A 22,026-nucleotide genomic window follows, 5' to 3' on the forward strand; every position below is an offset into this window, starting at 1 on the left:
CTTAATTGATCCCAGTTCAGTCCAACTTAATCCAGCTCAACTAAAGACAGCTCAATCCAACTCAATTAACCACAGCTCAACCCAGCTCAATCCATTTTAATTTAACACAGCTTAATCCAACTCAATTAAAGACAGCCCAATCCAGCTGCATTAAACTCAACTAAACACAACTGAACCCCACCCAATCAGGTTCAAATAAACACATCATAATCAAACTCAATTCATTTTACTGTAACACAGCTCAATCCAATTTAATCCAGCTCAATTAAACACAACTCAGTCCAACTCAATACACCTTAATTTAACACAGCTCAATCCAACTTAATCCAGCTCAGTTAAACACAATTCAATCCAACTCAATACACCTTAATTTAACACAGCTCAGTCCAATTTAATCCAGCTCACTTAAACACAACTCAATCCAACTCTATACACCTTAATTTAACACAGCTCAATCCAACTTAATCCAGCTCAGTTAAACACAACTCAATCCAACTCAATACACCTTAATTTAACACAGCTCAGTCCAACTTAATCCAGCTCAGTTAAACACAATTCAATCCAACTCAATACACCTTAATTTAACACAGCTCAGTCCAATTTAATCCAGCTCACTTAAACACAACTCAATCCAACTCTATACACCTTAATTTAACATAGCTCAATCCAACTTAAACACAACTCAATCCAACACAATATTCCTCAATTAAACACAACTCAGTCCAACTCAATACACCTTAATTTAACACATCCTAGTCCAACTTAATCCACCTTAATTTAACACAGCTCAGGCCAACTTAATCCAGCTCAATTAAACACAACTCAATCCAACTCAGTCCATTTTAATTTGACACAGCTCAAAACTCAGTTCAGTTCAATGAGTCTCTAGCCAGATCAGTTTAATTGATCTTATTCTGCCAACCTGAAAAAAACAGCACAGACTGCCATGACTTCCATGCTGGTCTGGAGCTGGTTTCGCTGGTCACCCTGCATGGCCAGGCTGGTTAACCAGCAATGCCAGCATCCAAAGCACAACATATGCTGTTTTTTTCTAGCAGGTTGGCGCAGTTCAGCTCTGCGAAACCGTCGCGACTGTGTGAACTTTCAACAGCGTGAAGACGAGGAGCACCTCTGGGTTCTGTCCAGACCGCAATGTGTTGTTTCATGTCAGGATGAGCAGTGGGTGCTGCACGAGCTCTTCTGCAAAAGCAGTCAGTGTTTTGGTAAACACGCGCACGCTCACACACACATTACCTCCAGTTTGCGCTGGAGGAGGAGAAGGAGGAGGGGGAGTAAGGGTCAACCCCCTCCCGCCCCCCACCCCACCCCACCTCCACCCTTTGCGCATTCCGCGCTTTGAATAGCGCATTATTGGGGTGCGTTCACGCACAAAGCACGCACACCTGTGGGGGTCAGCCGCTTGACTAGAGAAAATGGTCCGAGACTCTGTTTATAAGAGCATCTGAAGCGGTCCAGGGTCAGGACACGTGCTGCCCGCTGCTCCCCGCCGATAGGATGGCAGGACGACGCCGCTGCGTTTGAAGCGCACGCGTTGTTGTGGTGTTGGTTGTGCCTGCGTGCGCGTTCCGGACTATCCAAGGCGATGCGCGCCGAGCAGAAGCGGCGGGGTCCCGCGTGTGCGGTGGCGCTGCTGCCCCACGCCATCCTCATCCTCTCCCTGGTCGGCTACGCGCTGCTGGGCGCCGCGCTCTTCCACGCCATCGAGGGAAGAAGCGATGGAAACGGGACGCGCGAGGGTTACCGGGAGTTCGTGAAAGCGGTGGTGGAGACGGTGCGCAACAACTCCGGTAACGAACCCGCATCACACACTCCAAAATGAGGGCTCTCCTGGGGTTCTTTAGTAAAGGCAATGGTTCTTTTTTGAACCATGAGTTCTGTTTAGAACCATTTGTATGCGTAAATGGTTCTTTGCATGATTGAATGGTTCTTTCAGTTGATTGAGAATGTGTTGGTTTTACTTTAGTATTGCTTCTATATACATCTATATGCATATCAAGGTATATACCATCTGAAAAAAAAAACATTTTACCATACACATAACCGTTTATGGATGAAATAGAACTCATGGTTCTTAACAGAACCATTACCTTTGCTAATAAACAATTGAAGAGCCATGTGTCTGGAGAGTGGAGGCTCTTATTGAGCTGATGAGTTTAATTCAGTGGGTACTAATTTGTCCCCAAATAACATTTTGGGTCACGCTTTCTTTTACAGTCCCAGTTCCGAGACAATTTTACAGTTAATTTTCAAAAATGATCTGCAGAATGAAATGTTTATGATGTAAACAGAGTCATTCAGAGTGGTTTGGTGTGAAACGCTTTCTTTTAGAGAAACTTACAGAGTCAGAGCTGTCAACAGTGGTGGTGACAGGAACCAGACATCCACCTCTAAAAGCTCCCTCACAGAAAGCTGTTACGTGAATGGCTATGAATTCACTGCCTGATGTCTTAGAGATTGTTTTGTGACTTTTGACCAGATTTTGACCATAAACTCTATTTATGGTGGAGGGATACATGCAGGATGTTGTGAGGCAAAGTAGTCCCCAAATAAAACTCACTATTTCAGATTTTACCACCACCAACTTTCTATATAAAACTCATGTAGGTTCACTCACTGGTGGTTTTGGATAGAAAAAAAATACTGCAAATAAAATGATGGAAATAAAAATAGTTTAAAAAAAATTAAGATTTATATTTGTATTGTAGTCATGGTGACCCCTGGTTCCTATCACCACCACTGAGTTTCTCTAGAGTGGAGCGTTACACACCAAACCACTCTGAATAACTCTGTTGAAAACCCAAACACTGAATTATGCTGATGGAGTTCCCATTTAAGCAAATAACACTGAAATGCCAAACAGGTTCTCGATTGTAACTCTGCTAAGTATAATTGTTTTGGGTAAAAAGGAGATAAGTTACCAGACAGTGTAACTAAATTACACTGAATTGCCAGGAAAGTAGTTCAGAAAAAATAACAGGCTTCTGCAGTTTTATCCAGTTATATGTATTTATCTATTACCTAGAACTGAAACTGAATCTGGGCTGCAAAAAAGCAGTGGTTTTCATTGTGGTCATACTGTGTACTTACTTCTTACGTCTTCTTACACTTGTGACATTATAGAGAAATTTTACTCCAAGTAATTATTCAATTCTGCAATATTTTACTAGATACTTTATCAGAATATTATCTAGAACCTGTAGGGTGTTTGTTTATTTTACACAGTATGATAACTCACCCCATTCTGTGGGCTGCTTCAGTGTAATTTAGTTCAAATGTATTAAAATGTACCATTATGTTACCCAAAATAATGACCTAGTGCTTACCTTCTTAAAAGCTAGAACAGTGTTACTGCTTTCTGAATGGATTTTTACCCTCCTGAGTAACTTCTATTTGTAGTTTTACATCTACTCAGCCCACTGGGGTTGTGCACCCCTGATCTACAGAGAACACACTTAAATAGGACATATTTCTTTCAACAAAAATCAAACCACTTTGGGAGCGACAACATTTTATGTCCATTTCACCATCTTGGTTATAAATGTGTCTCAGTATGTGCTAATGTACTAGTATAGGCAAAAATGTGTAATGTAAACAAAAACGCAGACGTACTTTGCTCTACTTTAAGCTTTAGCTCAGCTATAGCTGCTTTTCTCACATCTCCAGCAGGAAACTTTTCCTCAAAAGTGGAACAGTTTCTCTAAAATGTCTCTCAATGTTTGGCTTTTTACGAGGCTGAATCAGCTTCTCATTTGCTAGCTTCTTGTTCTAAATTTCCCGTTCCACCTTAAATAGGGCCTGAGGTGTCAGAATGCAACTGCTGCACCATTTAAGGTGGAACATAATAATTTAAACAAGAAGCTGGTGACTAAGAAGTGATTTTAGCTTTGCCACTTTTTCATGTTTGACATTTTCTTGTTGCAGATTAAATGTATCAGGAAACCAGCTGGAGTAATTCTAAATGCAAATAAGTCCATTCGTCTCCAAATTAATGATGTTAAATCTTTCTCTTTGATGTTTCGTTAGCAACTAGCTAGACAAGATTGTTGCCATAACGGTATGGTGACCAGCAGTCTGCATGTCAATCCTCAGGGTTAAAGAGTGAATTAGCAGATATACATTAACTCCAGTGTTTAAACTGAGTTGATTGGTCACCAGAGTTTTATTTTACTGCAAAGGAGGATTATTTTATTTTACCTACAAATCTAATTCTGCTGCAGAGCCACTACAGGGCTGTAAAAGAGCCACATGTTGCCAATCCCTGCCCTGATCCATTCACTGCATTTGGAATTGTGTTATGTGAGCACCCTGATCAAATATCAGATGTATTTCTGCTCCAGTCACATTAATGCGATTCAATAAACATAAAACAATTTGATGATAATTTCGCAGGGGCAGATATTTAATCAAACCACATCAATGGCTCCTTAATGTGTTTCTAATATATTACAGCAGGGCAATCACAATATGATACTTTGTAAGTAAAATATGAGGAAAACATCTTCTAGGGGCTGCACATGACATCACTTGTGAAGTGTCATCACAATATTTATACTTCACAATCACAATAGATGGAATCATAATCTATACATTTTATCTGCACAGCAGATTTGGGCCCAATCCCATTTCACCTCTTGCCTCTACCACTTAGACCTCTGTTTTGCATGTTCATGTCAAGGGGTAGGGTGTCCTGATTATTGTTGAGATAGAGGGGTGGGGCAAAGTGGGCAAAGAACTGCATGGCCCTCCATACAGAGGTTCTTCAGAGACACACTCCATACAGAGTGTTATGAGAAACAAGAAAAACCAGTAAGATGGCTGGGCGAGCGACCAAAGAAACACAAAAATATGCTCCATTTAAGGTGGAATGGGAGAATACTAACAAGAAGCTGGCAAATATCTGACTTCAGCTTCGTATCACTGAAGAATTAGGGTTGGGTGATGATAAATAATTGCTGCTTTTTAAAGGCATATGATGCCTTAAATGTAATTAAAGCACAGCAGTGAGGAGCTGCTGTCACTGCAGACTGGCAGGGTCACCTACAGAGCAGCACTAGTAGCCTGTTAATTAAGTAATGTTGTGTTTTTGTTTAAGGGTCCCATTTCGTATAGAAGATTTCAATCACTACATCTTGTAACTCAGTTCCAAGGGAGAAGGTGACACTCGAAAACAAGGGGTAGGGATAAAAATAAGGAATGAGACTTGGCCTTGGTGATGGGAAGAAGTGAGAATGAGGCAAGAAGAACCACACAGCCCACAATACAATGGAGGCCGACCTTTAAATGTCACATCAATGGTGCACCGATGTGTTTATGACAAATTGCAAAGCAAATCACAATTGCATAATTATAATTATGATTTTCTGATATGTCAGCGAGCCCAGCAGTTTTAGAGAAACTTTCTCACTCTGAGCTCCTTCTCCACCAGCTAAGCCTGAAGACGCTCTGCTGAATGATGTGGGCCAAGATCTTGAGATGATCTTGAAGGATTACAAGTCTGTGTGGTCTCAGAAGCCTGAAAGGTGGCACTTCTACGGCTCGCTCTTCTTCTGCTGCACAGTCTTCACCACTGTGGGTGAGGTTTCCACTCTCTGATTGTCTCTCTCTACATCATTCTTTGAAGAAACAAATGAGTTCTGAACAGGAAGCATTTTTGCTAAGCAGAATAACAGACATAACACTCAGGCATAAATGTATGTTCCACTGGAGGTGGGGTGACTTTTTTGTCCCTCTTTTAGATGAATCCAGAGGTTGTGGGGGGAAGTGTAAATTGAGTAGGTCTACTCTTACTGCCCAGCTATCATGATCCAGATAATTAGATAATACAGTTATAGCATGGACTGACTGTTGAAAATCCATCTGAAGTACACACAACTGTGAGGAGCTTTTTCTGCTCACGGCTTTACCAACATCATTTCCATGGTTACACTACATTCATTTTCATGGTTACGCTATACCTATTTCCATGGTTACAATATACCCACTTCCATGGTTACTTTACCCTCATTTCAATGGTTAAGCTACACTCATTTCTGTGGTTATACTATACTCATATCCATGGTTATGCTGTATTAATCTCCATGGTTACGCTATACCCATTTCCATGGTTACACTATACTCATTTCCATGGTTACACTACACTCATTTCTATGGTTAGTGAATGTTTGTGTTTGTGTGTGTGTGCGTGTGCGTGTGTGGGTGTGTGGGTGTGTGTGCTCCCCAACTTCACTCTTCCAAAACCAAAACAATGCCCCTGCTCTCCGTTCTCTAAGCAGAAATTACTGGACCCTCCCACAAAGATTTTAAGTTTTACTTCATTCAAACAGTTTCACCTCCTCCTCCCCCACGCCTCTCTCTCGAATTTAATGGTGTGTTGACATTATTTGCATGACACACTGACACATTGTGTACTTTGGCTATAATGGCCTGTCATGAACATACAGAGTAAACGCAGGGCCACCTACTGTAACCAAGCCAATCACAGATGGACAGGAGAGAGTCAATACATGCACATCTCCCGAGAGAGATTAGGAAGGAAAACAGAAAAGGATGCTTTGTTTCAGGGGTATTTTTATGATCAAATGTGGGAGACACTTGTCTGCCTTCCGGAGCTAGAGCAGAACTCATTTGAATGTCATCATGTGTGACAGGTACTTTTGGTTTTGGTTTGTCAAAAGAAAGAAATGAAAGTACTGTCTCACTCAGTAACTGACCGCCCAGGTGCATAATTTCTCTGTAGACAGAAGTACATGAACCCAGGCGTGAAATTCTGCAGAAAAACGGAAGCTCTGCAATCTGTAGGTGTAGTTCAGTAACAGTTCACATGTAAAACACTAGCATGATGGCAGAAACATAGCAGAATGTGTGATGTTGAACGTATAACTATATTTTCTTTAATACACGACACTGCCTTCTTCCAACAGCACAAAGAAGAGAAAACCAGACAGTAAATCCTGTCACTTTCATTTCAGCAAACATTCTAATGCTAATACTAATAAAGAACTGTTGCTAGCTAACAGCTAAATTAGCATAGAAAGGCTAATTAGTGCATTTAAATTAGGTAAATGAACAGACTTTTCATAACGTGGTGTAGTGATTAACACCTCTGCCTTCTACACTGTAGACTAGGGTTCAATTCCCACCTGGGTCAGCACCCTACACTATACCAATAAGAGTCCTTGGGCAAGACTCCTACCACCACCTTGGCCTACCTGTGTAAAAATGATTGAATTGTAAGTCAGTCTGGATAAGAGCATCAGCCAAATATTGGAACTGCTTTTGATGCCAATGATCACAACTTTCTAATTTACAAGCTTGAATTCTGGGTAGTCCTCTAAGATAAAGTTTTAGAATGGTCAAAATATTTAACAAATAGACAGTTCTTAGTTTCATTGGGAAACCATTAATTAAAAAAATATTAACATTTCTTGTGGAGTGCCACAAGGTTCAGTTTTAGGGCCTTTGTTTTTGACTTTGTATGTTACCTCTAGGGGATGTCTTTAAAGCTCAGCAAACTAAAAACAAATGCTAGTTTGAACTGACTTTAAAAGATAACAGAAACCAAACCAACAGAGCTGAACAAAGTTTACATAAAAGACAGCAACTGATGGTGAACGTACAAAGCAGAAGTTGACTTTTATGTGTCAGTAGCTTGTTATTCAAATTTTCTGTTCCACCTTAAATGGTACAGTAGTTACGTTCCGGAACCTGACTGCTGCACTATTTAAGGTGGAACAGAAAATTTGAATACAAAAAGTTACTTTCAGCTTTGTGGTGAACGCTAAACTAAACGCAAGAGCTGTTAAATTTGATCAAATAGAGAGCTGTTTCTTGAGGAAAACATTCTTGAAAAGAGCTGAATGGGGGCGCTTTGATACTGTTTATGCTTTGCTTCTAGCTTATGGAGGTGAACTTGAACTCTAACGCTTCTCTTATCTGCTGAAATGCAATAAGCCAAGCATGAGGACAGTAACAGACATCTGACGACATTGCTATTTATCGAATTTATGGCAGGAAATGAATCAATTCACATGAAAGGTTCCCAGCTATGTAGGGTCTCGTGTGCAGTCAGACGCCTCTTCACATTTCTTCCACTTTGGGTTTCGAGTCTTTCCAAGTCATGACACTCAAGTCTAAGTCAAAGTCAGAGTCATTGATGTTCTAGTCAAAGTTGAGATGTAAGTCTTTTTTGATTGTATTGAGTCGAGTCTCAAATTTGTGACTTGAGTCCAAGTCAAATGACTTGAGTCCACACCATTGACCCACTCTCATTAGCTGACCAATTACAGTCAGCAAACTGAAGCTGCACTTGAGAGGAACAGTAATTTACCTGGTAAATTTATGTTTACAGTTTGTGTTTTTATGTGCATAGGTTTATGTACAATTCCAGTGAAGTTGGGACGTTGTGTAAAACAAATAAGAACAGAATACGATAATTTGCAAATCATTTTCAACTATATTCAATTGAATACATTGCAAAGACAAGATATTAAATGTTTAAATGGATAAACTTTATTGTTTTTCGCAAATATGCACTCATTTTGAATTTGATGCTTGCAACACGTTCCAAAGAATATGGGACGGGGGCAACAAAAGACTGGGAAAGTTAAGGAATGCTCAAAAAACACCTGTTTGGAACATTCCACAGGTGAACAGGTTAATTGGAAACAGGTGAGTGTCATGATTGGGTATAAAGGGAGCATCCCTGAAAGGCTCAGTCGTTCACAAGCAAGGATGGGGTGAGGTTCACCACTTTGTAAACAACTGCGTGAGCAAATAGTCCAACAGTTTAAGAACAACGTTTCTCAACGTGCATTTCATCATCTACAGTCCATAATATCATCAAAAGATTCAGAGAATCTGGAGAAATCTCTGCAAGTAAGCGGCAAGGCAGAAAACGAACATTGAATGCCCGTGACCTTCAATCCCTCAGGCGGCACTGCATTAAAAAAATTATTCTGTAATGTAATACCACATGGGCTCAGGAACACTTCAGAAAACCACTGTCAGTGAACACAGTTCATCGCTCCATCTACAAGTGCAAGTTAAAACTCTGCCATGCAAAGCGAAAGCCATATATCAACAACACCCAGAGACGCTGCCGGCTTCTCTGGGCCCGAGCTCATCTGAGATGGACTGACGCAAAGTGGAAAAGTGTCCTGTGGTCCTGAGTCCACATTTCAAATTGTTTTTGGAAATCATGGACATAGTGTCCTCTGGGCCAAAGAGGAAACTGTCCAGATTGTTATCAGCGCAAAGTTCAAAAGCCAGCATCTCTGATGGTATGGGGGTGTGTTAGTGCCCATGGCATGGATAACTTGCACATCTGTAAAGGCACCATTAATGCTGAAAGGTACAGGTTTTGCCATCCAAGCAATGTTTTTTTCAGGGCTGTCCTGCTTACTTCAGCAAGACAATGCCAAGCCACATTCTGCACGTGTTACAACAGCGTGGCGTCGTAGTAAAAGAGTGTGGGTACTAGACTGGCCTGCCTGCAGTCCAGACCTGTCTCCCATTGAAAATGGGTGGTGCGTCATGAAGCGCAAAATACGTCAACGGAGACCACGGACTGTTGAGCAACTGAAGTTGTACATCAAGCAAGAATGGGAAACGGTGGTTGGGATAGTGTAGTGGTTAACACCTCTGCCTTCTACGCTGTAGACTGGGGTTCAATCCCCACCTGGATAAACACCCTACACTATACCAATAAGAGTCCTTGGGCAAGACTCCTAACACCACCTTCGCCTTCCTGTGTAAAATGATCAAATTGTAAGTTGCTCTGGATAAGAGTGTCAGCCAAATGCCATAAATGTAAATGAAAGAATTCCACCTACAAAGCTTCAACAATTAGTGTCCTTAGTTCCCAAACGCTTATTGAGTGTTGTTAAAAGGAAAGGTGATGTAACACAGTGGTAAACATGCCCCTGTCCCAACTTCTTTGGAACGTGTTGCAGGCATCAATTTCAAAATGAGTGAATATTTGCAAAAAAAGTTTATCCATTCGAACATTAAATATCTTGTCTTTGTAGTTTATTCAATTGAATATAGGTTGAAAAGGATTTGCAAATCATCGTATTCTGTTTTTATTTATGTTTTACACAACGTCCCAATTTCATTGTCCCCACAGTAGCTGGCCTAAAATGTGTCCAGTGTCATGATAACCCATAATTTTGAGACTTGCTAAACCTGCCAGAATAAAACAGATAGATAAAAATGGCAGATCACAAGCAAAACTAGCATATCTTGTGTTTTGGATGTTGATATGCTGGAATGGTATGGAATTCATGCTGGTCTAAGCTGTTTTTTCAGTGGAGAAACTTGAAGGAAATTGCTGTCCCACTTCATATTAACATATTAACTGTGAAAGATGCAGACTGCTAAAAAACACATTTTGAAGCTGTAATTGTTTTCTTATTGTTTTCTGTATGTTATTGTTTTTAGTGTACTAAGGAAGCTGTGATTTGGTAATTAGGTAAAGAAGTTCCTAATAGCTGGAGTTCAAGAGCCATGAGCAACTGCCTTTAACAACAAAGAAGTAAATGCTCTCTAGTAAATGATGCCAGCATGATGCAAGTATCCCAGTGGTTTCCTCTGCTGGGTATGTAATGCCTCTTGGGAAGGATCCGGTGCACTTTCGCATCCTTTTCTATAGCAACTCTGCAGGCTAATGGCCTTTGAGGTCAACCAGAAAGCATGCTTGTTTAGTGACCTCAAAATGACATTTGTCTGTTTGTGTATTGGACTCAGTAGCAGGTTTGCTAAGGCAGCCCACAAGCAAAGTGTGTTAATTAATATTGGCTTTTCTTTGTCTCGGGAGAATCTCTTAATAATCTTCACTGTTAGGAGAATAGAGGATCTTGACATGAGCGTTTAAATGTAAGAAGTTCGGAAGAAAGTGAAGAAGAAGCAAGCTGAGTAATGTATCACTCCCACCATAGAGGACAAGGCTAATGATAATTTATGTTTGTAATACTGTGTGACATATTAGCCAGCTAGTTAGTTTGAAGCTCTTCCAGTAATACAATTACACCTCTGTTTGGCTAAAATGTACCAAAAAAATGAGTACAAATTAAGGTTTCTGTCATATTTCTGGGAAGCAGAGACAGCAGTCAAGCTTTTATGCTAACCTCTGGAGAAATTTCTTATATTGACAGCACTCTGCACTCAATTTAGGCCAAATGTTTTGTAGCTTTAGCATTCTCATGAGTCAGTCAGGGGCAAGTTTATCTCAAAATGATTCTGCTAAGTCATTTAGACAGCTATGCAGAGCTGGGTCTATTCTTGTAGTATCAAAGGACCATTTTCATGTTTGCATGTAAGCTCTTTCGCCCACCCAGCTGTGTTATTGAAACTAGTCTCAGTTCAGTGCTCAGCAGAAAGACAGAGCTGCTGGTGTGCTGCGGAGTTCACTAAACAACCAGCCTGCTTCAGTTTACTTTGAACAGTTCACTTTACAAAGCTTTTGAAATAGCCTAGCTTAGCAACCTTGACCCTGTAGCACATAGCTTGCTAGCTTACTAAAATAAACTGAGCCTATTTGAGGAAGAGGATAGATGAAGATGGGTGCTGGTTTGAAACCTTGAGTGAGCGAAGAACAAGTGTGTTCATGAGACTGCCTTGAGCTGTTAGCCAGCTATTAGGAACTAGGCCCATCTTGTGAGCCATCTTGACCTTTTCATGATGGATATAAACGGTTAATAAGGTTAGTTATTTGAGGTCGTGTGTGTATAAAAGGATACCAGAAGTGATAAAACAAAATGGATTTTTGGAACATTATCACCCGTGGTTGGTTTACAGATCTGCAATTAGGCCATTTGTAATGTATATTTCTCTCGGATTGCGTCTAGAAGAGGCTGAGAAAGCTAAACAGAGACAACATGGAATAGTTTGCTTCTAACATAATCACTGATAATGAGCTTTGAGAGCTTTCCAAACAGCTGAGGGGTATAGAGAGAAAGAAAGAGTAAGAGTCAAGCTGAAAGCACACCTGTTGATGCCCGTGTGCCAGTCTGTAGGGGGTTCTCTGTTTGGGGGCTCTTCTAAATGATTGTATAATCTGAGCCAGGAACCAGTCTTCCTCTCAAATGATGATGTCACCATCCCATAAACCATTGAAATTGATTTCTGCACTACAGAGTTAACAGGCTAGAAGATATTAGGCTATTTTCTTAGGAAATTATACAGGCTGGTTTCCATTAGTAAATCATAAGACCTATCAGAGAATTAAAGACTGAGCCACTCACTGAACCCTTTTGAACTCAAGTGTCGTTTGCATAGCTTTGAAATAATTGACGTTGCTCACATTCTTAAACCTTATATGAACTTGTTGTAGTGTAACTGCCAGCATTACCGCTGCTCCAGTAGATAAAATGTTGTAGATCTATGTAGGGCTGTAGCCCAAGAGTATTACTAGTCGAGATTGAGTCTAAAAGGGGGTGACACCAAGTCAAGAGCAAGGCAGAAAACAGATCTAGTCTCCATGAGGGCAAGCAGGCATTTCACCCATTACTTTTCAAAGTACTGGGGCGATGATCCACCATTTTCTAATTTAGGACACATACACTACCGGTCAAAAGTTTTAGAACACCCCAATTTTTCCAGTTGTTTATTTCAATTCAAGTCATTCAACTACAATGAATAGCTTGAAATGAAACCCCACCATTGGACTACTGAAGACTGAAAGAAGGTATTATGGACTGATGAATCAAAATTTAAATCTTCAATTCATCACGCAGGATCATTGTATGCTGTCCAGTAGGCGAAAGGATTGTTCCACAGTGTGTCAAACATGGAGGAGGAAGTGCGGTGGTCTGGGGCTGTTTTGCTTGATCCAGGGTCGGTGACTTGTACAGAGTGAGAGGCACCCTGAACCAAAACGTCTACCACAGCCTTCTGCAAAGCCATGCAATACCCTCTGGTATGCGCCTGGTTGGTCAGGGGTTCATCCTACAACAAGATAATGACCCAAAACATAAGTCCAAGCTGTGCCAGAACTACCTCAGGAAAAAAGAACAAGATGGTAAGCTTGAAAACATGGAGTGGCCAGCACAGTCTCCAGACTTAAACCCCATCGAGCTGGTTTGGGATGAACTGACAGAAGAGTGAAATTTATTTATGGGAACTTCTGCAACAGATTTGAAAAAGATAATATATTACAAAAACTCATGAACATGTTTATAGAGACTGTTATTAACATGACATGAAAGGTAGTTTTAGATACTTACTCAGTGGCCTAGTGCAAATTTCCCCCACCACTTTTGAAGGTGTGGCACCACCACTGAGTTCTCTTTGAAAGCATGATTTACTCAGCGTAACTCAGCTCTCTGCATTTCCCTGCCTCCCTCTCTCTTTGTGGTGAGCCTCATTTTAAAGCTATGTCCTAGCGGCTCCGGCAGAGATCACTCAGCCAAACTCCTGGACAGTCTGCTTCCAAACCTACCTGGTCCAGCTCATCGCGTCATCTCAGTATTAGAGCCAGATGAGCCAAATTAGGAAGTAACTCTGCAGGAGACTAGAATCGAGCTTAGCATCCAAATCCAGGTGATATCACTGTTTTTTTTTTTATCAAATCACAGCCATAAATACGTTCAAGAAACAAGGCAGGAATTCAAGGGGGTTTCATGTTGTTTGCTCTGTGGTTTGAATATATAAATCTGCAGAACCTGGCACACCCCTGAAAGGACAGCTTCTTTTTAATCCATTTAATACTCAAGAAGCCTGTCGATCATGTGTCTTAGCAAATGATAATGCTACTGACTAATGGGGGGATTCTTGTTTGCGCAACCATATACGACCCAGATCTCAACCCAAAGTTGTCAATCCTGAAAAATGTATCAGCTGATGTTTTTTTTTTTTTGGAAACATGATTTAATTGGCAGCTACTCATTTCGATACCCTACATGTACTGTAAGTCATGGCCTGTGCAACAAGCAGTTGGTATGAAATACCTCATTTACTGCAGCCAAACTGAGGCCTTGTCCACGTGGATCCAGATATTTTTTAAAATAATTTTTTACCTACTTTATTAAAAAATGTATCGCCCCCTGCTGGAGTCGTAAAATTTAATTTCACGCTCCTCAAGAAGAACATTGAGTGTGTTTACATGTACGGAACAATCAGATCACAATCAGATTTCTGCAGTTCAAATTCAAATGGTCATGTAAACACCAAGATCTTTGAAATCCAATTAAGAAATCAGAAAAATTTACGTCAGAAATCATATTTTTTCAGTGCATGTGAACGCTTACTCTGATTTTTTTTCAGATTTCTCAGTCTGCACATGTGCAATACAGCAAATAAGCAAGCAGCGTTGCAGTGAGATGCCAGCAAGACACTTTACTTGATTACAGTACTTGATGAAATGAAGGATTTAAATATTTTTCATCTTCTAGATGATGTATGTTCAAATTTTCAGGTAAAGTGGTGCAAAAAAAAGCCACGGCATGAAGTTTGAATTTTACATTACTACCTGGTTGTAAAGTGGAAATCTCAATGGATACTCAATGGATTACTAACAAAATCGGTTATTGGATTATTAGCTGCATGTAAACACACTCATTGTGAGAACACAACGTAAAGCTAAAGCAGAGATTTTCTAATGATGTGACAGCGCTATGTTACAAACACTGTAGACCTTGACTTGCAGGGCATCAGAACTCCATACCTCAATATTTCACACAGATGCAAAGTCTGATTTCTGCCAGAAAATAAAAGCTTAAAAAGTGAAAGAAATCCTATTGTTTGCTGCTATTATAGAAATCCTATTTGTTTGCTATTGTTGGGGTGGTTTACAAAACCAAGTCTACACTAACATCTCTGTAACATTCTGATCAGGCAGAGTATCTGAGGTTTTTGTTTTGGCTTTTCATTTGAATCATGCAGTTATGAACACATAGAAACAACCGCAGAAACACAGAAACAGAGAATTATGACCACACAGAAAATATCACATCAGTCATATTTCAGACGAATTTCTGCACACCTGAATAAATGAAAACAGCATGAGTTAATGTGATAATGTGATATTAGTATTTTGAAAAAGTATAGTTTTTCAAAAATCTCCACCCTGGAGCCAAAGCAATAATACGTCAAATTATTAAAACAGTTACATTTTCAACTAAAAGTGTAAAAAGTGTGTGTAAGACAAAAATATTTCTCTGCGCCGACCAAGTATGCTAATACTTGGACACAGCTAAGTGGACACAGCTAGATGGCTGGCAGCATGAATGAGTTTTCAGAATGCCCAGGTTTGAAACATCAATTCATCTTTTTTCTCCCTTTCACTGTGATGATAAATAATAACTTCAATAAGGCTTCAAAATGTGTTCTGCTACTGCTTTAGCTATGCCATTGTACTTTAGGCAGTGTGTCATGCAGTGCCATGAGCCACATAATCTAATCTATTAGAGATTATTTAAGGAAGAAATAGGAGGCATGTAGATAGTTTATGATGCTTCTCTGTAACTGGACCAAGAAAAGGGTTCAGCACTAAAGATGATGCAGATTGTCTATATACGAACAGACTGCGGTTGTGTAGTTCAGCGTCTCTGATGTGGAGATGGCATCCAGAGAAAGTGTTCTGGTTGATTTGGCTTGGCTTCAGGCCGTTATGTCCTCATCCATTAGCTGTGAGCTGCGGATGTGCATTAGGTCTGAAGGGGCTGTGTAGGTTTCGTCAACAGTATTCTTAACAATCTTAAATTGATTATTAGAAGAGGAGAGGAGGAGGAGGAGGGCCATTAACAGTGCTCTAATACACTCGTTCCTTTTCCTTTACTGTCTTCTGTGGGACTGGCTCTCCATATTTTTATCACACATCTTTCCTCTCGCTCAAACTTTGTCTCTCTTACTGTCTTTCTTTTTTCAGTGTCAGAAAAAAGCAAGAGAAAATATATTTATAAGAAATATTGTGTGCAATACAACTGCAGCTGCACACAAATCACCTCACTGCCAACAATCATGCCAATAATAATTTTTTTTGGTTATATTGAAATCACCATTTAAAAAAGTACAATTTCCAAATTGTAAGAGCTGCAGTTTTTTATGGCCTTACTATGGCCTACATTATCAAAAGTATGCAGTTTTAAGCTAAGAATACCAAACTTGTGAACTGCTATAGATGCATTAGAGCAATCAGAGGCAACCAAACCTCCATGACATCATAACCGCGACTTACTGTCAATCTGGCACACTGCCTTCAGTGTTCAACCCTCAAGCCAGAAAAAGGGGATATTCTGGTCTTAATTTCCATTAATATTAATTTATGATTAATAATCATAAGCACAATATTAGTCAGAGAAATCATAATTAGATCATTTTTCCAAACCGTTTAGTCTTGAAGCCCAAAATACACAGTATTTACATGAAGTTCTGTCCACAAGCCACTCAAAGCATCATGGGGCACAGCATTAAGGTGTATAGATCTCTAGGCAAAAGATTGCTTGAATAAATAGCTCAGTATATAGAAATAGCCACGTCCATCGCTACGACTAACTAACATTCCGTAATACACTCTACTTACAGTGACTCACAGTTAAAGTTGTTGTGCACTTTCTTTATAGCTGCTGATGTTTTCATCAGCGTCCTGAGGGAGCAGCTCTATACATCGTTTCCCCCAGTCTCTTTAGATCTGTTATCTGATCCTGTAGCACTCTCAGGGAACACTATGGCTAAGAGCTGATAACAGCTTTGTTTGCACACCACAGAAGGAAGTGGAAAGCTCCGCTAAAAGCTAGCAACACTTCTCTTTTCATTCACTCCCTACTGGTGTAGACCAGAGGTCGGCAAGCCAAACGTTAAGAAGAGCCATTATGTCTTTTCAACAAAAATCAAACCTCTTGGGAGCCACAACATTTTATGTCCATTTTACCAACTTGGCTGTAAAATTGTCTCAGTATGCGCTGATGTGCTAGTATAGGCTAAAAAATACAAACGGAAACACAGACTTACTTTGCTCTGCTTTAAGCTTTAGCTCAGCCACAGCTGCTTTTCTCACATCTCCAGCAGGACCTTTCCTCAAGTTGTAAAATGTCTCTCAATGTTCAATTTTTTATTAGGCTGAAGTTGCTTCTCATCTGCCAGCTTCTTGTTAGATTTTTCTGTTCCACCTTAATGGTGCCTGAGGTGCCAGTATGTAGCTACTGCACCATTTAAGGTGGAACAGGATAATTCAAACAAGAAGCTGGAGAATGAGAAACTGATTTCAGCCTTCAGACTTTTTAGTGCTTGTGAGTTTCTCATTTCAGACCAACTGGAGAGATTATAAATGCAAATAAGACCACTTGTCTCCAAATTATCGATGTTTGTCTTAAATCTCTTTATCTTTGCTGTTTTGTTAGCTACTAGCTTGGCGAGACTGTTGTCTGTGTTGCTATGGTGAGTCTGCGCACCAGCCTTCAGGGTTAAAGGGTGAAATAGCAGTTCTATATTAACTCCAGTCTTTAAGACCATTAATCGTTAAAACTGTGTTGAACGATCAGAAGAGCTTTATTTTAATGCAAAGGAGGATTATTTTATTTTTACCTACAAATCTCATTCTGCTGTGGAGCCACAACAGAGCCGTATGCAGGTCCGGAGCCACATGTTGCCGACCCCTGGTGTAGACAAAAACTTTATAGATTGTTCAACAAAAAATATTTTCAGCTTTCAGTCTGAATTTAGCTTCTTTAGCTTTGCATTGAAGCTGTGAGACCAGTGTAGCTAACAAGTAATGGCTTATATGGCACGCACTAGCATGGTGCTAACTGCAGGCCTAAATTGTCTCGCCTTCACCTCAAACTGGAGGTGTTCAGTATCTCTAATAGACGTAATTATGTAATTTCTTATGTAGTTACTGTATGACTCACTGTTATCTACAAACATGGACCAAAGTATAAATAAAATCCTGACTGCTGCTGATTTTAGCTGTGGAATTTACTTTTGACCATTTCTATAATTCGTATATTTTGTAGAATCACAGTACTTTTATCAAACCTATATTCTAGATCTTGCAATTTGTTTACCACCTATAATATTTGTGTGGTTTTGTGTACCAAAAACTATAATTACTTATACTTTATACATATACTTTATACATGAACAGCTTAGTTTTCTTGTTTGGGTGGTATGCATTTGAAACTTTTATTTGTAAACCTTTGTTTGGAAAAAGATTGGGAATTGGATTAATGAAATATAATTTTTAATTCTGTTAAAAAAAAGGCATTTCAATGATATTTCATTTGTAAAGCAACATTCATAAATTCAGCCCATCATTAGCTCAAGATCAGTTGAAGGATTCGTAAACATAGATAAAGCCACAGGTGGGACCCAACAGGTGCAGTCAGCACACACACACACACACACACACACACACACACACACTCAGAACAAACAGAGTGATGTTCCTTTAACTCTGCTGGGTAACGCAGAGCATGCGGCTTGCTCAAAATAGGTGAAATGATATGCATCCCATTGGGACTACAGCAGTGTACTTTTAACAGTAGCCAGCAGGTGGCCATAATTTATACCAGTGTTGCATTAAAGGCCCTGTGTCCTACATTTTTCTTGATTTATAATCACGTCATGTACTTTTTACTCGACCATTTTCCAATCTGTCTTTATCCATTAGGATTAAACACACTGATCACTGCTCAGCTCAGAATATACATTATATGGCCAAATGTATGTGGACCTGACCCATCATACGTATTTTTGCTTTCTTTCTCTCTCCCCCTCTCTTCTCTATCTCTCTTTCTCTTTCTATCTCTCTCTCTGACTCTCTCTTTCTCTTTCTTCTTGTTCTCTCTCTCTCTCTTCTTTCTCTCTTTATCTCTTCATTCTCTCTGCTGGTCTGTCTCTCTCTCTTTCCTTCTCTCTTGGTCTGTCTCCTCTCTCTCTTTGCCTCTTCTCTCCCTTGCTTTCTCTCTCTCAGGTTATGGAGACATCTATCCAGTGACCCTGACCGGCAAAGTTGCATGCATCCTCTATGCGATGGTGGGCATCCCGCTCATGCTGCTGGTCATTTCAGACGTTGGTGACATTCTGGCTAAGCTCTTCTTCAAGAGCTACAGGAGCCTCCACTCCCACTGCAAGCGCCTGTTCTCTCACATCTGGAGCCCCCGCAAAAAGCCTAAAGAGTTTGCCACCATCCGTGACGGCACCTACATCTTCAACCGGGATGTGATATTGCAGGAGGACAACCGCCATATGGCCATCCATTTGTCCATCAAGCAAAAGGCCAAGCAGGTCCTTGAGAATGTGGAGATGTTTGACCGCATCATTGCCAGGGAGAAGTTTGAATGCAAATGGCCGTTGGCTCGCTCACACTCCTGCCCTGAACTTGACCAAATGCCCCCTCCACCTGAAGACTTCAAGTTTTGGGACTTCACATCCATTGGCCAAGAAATGGACCGCTTCAAAGTTCCCTTCCTGGTGATTCTCTTGGTGGTCTTTGCCTACATCCTGAGCTGTGCCCTAATCCTGCCACTTTGGGAAATCAGTTTTTCTACATTTGATGCTTTCTATTTCTGCTTCATCACTCTCACCACCATTGGCTTCGGTGACGTTGTTCCCAATCATCCCAAGTTCTTCATGCTCACCTTCCTCTTCATCATCATGGGCATGGCCATTATGAGCATGGCGTTTAAATTGGGTCAGTCACGCATCGTCCACTGCTACCACCGCTTTATTCGCTGCTTTAGCTGCCTCGGTGTGGGGAAAGTGGGTAAATACGATGTACAGGGGGAGTGACCGGCTTGGAGGATTCATGCGAAAAAATATGGGATGTTCCTTTGTGTTAGCACATCTAGAACATTTAACCCTCGCCATTTTTTTTGCCATTGAAACAAATAGAAAAAAGTTCAAAAGTGCAGACTTAGACCTGGCCATACAGAAGGTAAATTGAAAAGTGTACATTACTTGGCAAAAGTCAGAAACCACCCTTCATTCAGTCATTAAGTACAAGTTATTCAGTGTTTAAGGGATGTTTCTGAAGAAATTTGAAATAAGATGATACGCTTGAATAAGGAAGGAGAAAGCCAAAAATAAGTGAGTTAAAAAATGATACAGAGAAAATAAGACTCCTGACAACCACCTGGAAGACCTGGTAGACACCAAACCTACCCCAATCAGATAAACAGCACTTAAACCTGAGTCAAGAGACAAAATCAAACTGCTTCAGATTTGAAAACATCCACAGGTGGTTTTGTTCATCCTTCCACCGTGAGAAGATGACTCAGCACTATGGGTCTGAAAGGATGTGTAGCTGCTCAAGAAGAACCTCACTGAGAAAAGGAGATGGACACACCAAACAAAGAAGCTAAACAATGGACTGACCACTCCAGTCCAGACCTCAGCAATGGGTTTGATTACTTCAAATATGACTATCCAACATCTAAGACTGAACTTTGGAGGTGTGTCTGCAGATTCTTTGAGAAACTGAAAGTGAGTCTCCAGAAAAGAATAGAGGCTGTAATGGACACAATAAATATGGAAAAATTGGATTCTGTATGTAGTTGGTCTTAGACTTTTGCACAGTATTGTAATTCATCATGTAACTAGCTAATTAGCTGTAGACTTTGATTAAATTAGCTCAGTGAACATTTCAGGAGTTCTTTAAGGGAATCGGCTTTGTTGAGATCCTGTGAAAGTTGTGGATGTGATCAATTTGGAAGGACACTTTTTTTGACATGGGAATCAGAAGATTAGTTCTGAGGCAGTTCCACATTCTACCTAGAGGATGCTGCAGTATGAGGGGGAGAATTTTGACTAAAAACAGTGACGTAGAGTTGAAGGAAAAATGAGGAGCTTCTGGGACCAGTTTGAGAACCACTGCTTGAGCTCACCCACCTCTTTGTCAGTTTACTAAATTCTTTTTTTACAGGTTTATGTGCTTATTCACATAATTTGAAGAAGATATGTGTAGAATTTGGCAGATATTTATGGAAACAGTCAGAGTGACTACTGGCATCCTGTGTTTGTTAGCATTGTTAGCCTAGCAGCTCCTATTCTAAAGTAAACCTAGCATGAACTAGCAAGATTCTTTTGCTGGTATAAGCTGTTTATGCTGGTTTATACTCATCTGGTGCTGTTTTAGCTGGTCACCCAGCATGTGTTGGTTTTTCTAGCAAGGAAAAAGGAAAATTTGAACACCAAACATGTATTATGGTGAATATTTGTTGAGCAGTGCTACATTACCACAGCAGTGCTAACAGCACAGCTATGCTCAGCTAGGTTACTCAAAGACATGCACTGAAAACACGAAAACTAACATTCATCCTCTGTTATACTGGTTAGTTTTCTTTGTAGTTTTCTTTAGTTTTACTGATTTTATTTTTATTACAGTTAGCAGGCACATTTTTCACTGCTTTCATTTTACTAATAGTTTGCATGAATGGTCATAACCCTGTGTCGTGTTCAGAAGCTATACAGCTAGTCAGTGAAAGCTCTCACTGCGCTTTAGTCTCTTTTATTTCTAGTGAAATTCAAAACGCACGCATGTACAGAGCAACCATTTTTTTGTGTGCTCCCCAGCATTTTTTTCATATGGTGCAGAAAAAACCTGCTCAAATGCTAATCTGATTTTATCCAAGACAGATAGCAAGCACAGTCCTCTGGCTTAATAAGGTCAGCAACCCGCTGAGTGTATGCCACTGCTGGTCCACCTAGATTTTTGTCCTGCATATAATGTCTAACTAGTTTTTAATCTCAACCAGATTTTAAATGCGCTAGACTTGTATTTTGAAAATAATCACAAAAATAATTCACAAAATACTGAGAGAAAATATAAAATAGGCCTCATATAAAATTATTTTGTTGAAAGTGTTGTTGCTGATACTATGCTAGATTGATCGAAGCTGTGTGACATTACTGTTAAAATTTCTAACCAATTTACAAACAAAAAATAAAGGGAAAAATAAGTAAATTGGGTTGTAAGTGATGACAAGTTCCATTTTGTCTAATACTCTGCTTTGCCACCATTGGGCCGCCTGGAAGATGCTGACCAAAATGCCAGTGGGCCTCCATCTGCCATCA

The 22,026-nt window shown here is 40.1% G+C and overlaps 1 protein-coding gene across 1 annotated transcript; it reads left to right on the forward strand.

Annotated features, from left to right (window-relative positions):
* Positions 1-1,396: 1,396 nt before the first annotated feature.
* kcnk18 (potassium channel, subfamily K, member 18) lies at positions 1,397-20,287 on the forward strand. The gene is made up of 3 exons (XM_017704932.2): positions 1,397-1,808; positions 5,447-5,593; positions 18,926-20,287. Exons 1-3 carry the CDS (start codon positions 1,604-1,606, stop codon positions 19,741-19,743), a joined length of 1,170 nt encoding a protein of 389 aa, XP_017560421.1. The 5' UTR covers positions 1,397-1,603; the 3' UTR covers positions 19,744-20,287.
* Positions 20,288-22,026: the final 1,739 nt, after the last annotated feature.

This window comes from Pygocentrus nattereri, chromosome 10 (genome assembly GCF_015220715.1).
Source record: "Pygocentrus nattereri isolate fPygNat1 chromosome 10, fPygNat1.pri, whole genome shotgun sequence".
In the NCBI taxonomy this organism is placed as follows: domain Eukaryota; kingdom Metazoa; phylum Chordata; class Actinopteri; order Characiformes; family Serrasalmidae; genus Pygocentrus; species Pygocentrus nattereri.

What these genes read in the sequence shown, in the direction of transcription:
- kcnk18 (XM_017704932.2), top strand. Translation starts at nt 1,604, where the DNA reads ATGCGCGCCGAGCAGAAGCGGCGGGGTCCCGCGTGTGCGGTGGCGCTG. An exon ending in GACGGTGCGCAACAACTCCG is followed by an intron (nt 1,809 to 5,446) that starts GTAACGAACCCG and finishes CTTCTCCACCAG; the next exon opens with CTAAGCCTGAAGACGCTCTG. An exon ending in CACAGTCTTCACCACTGTGG is followed by an intron (nt 5,594 to 18,925) that starts GTGAGGTTTCCA and finishes TCTCTCTCTCAG; the next exon opens with GTTATGGAGACATCTATCCA.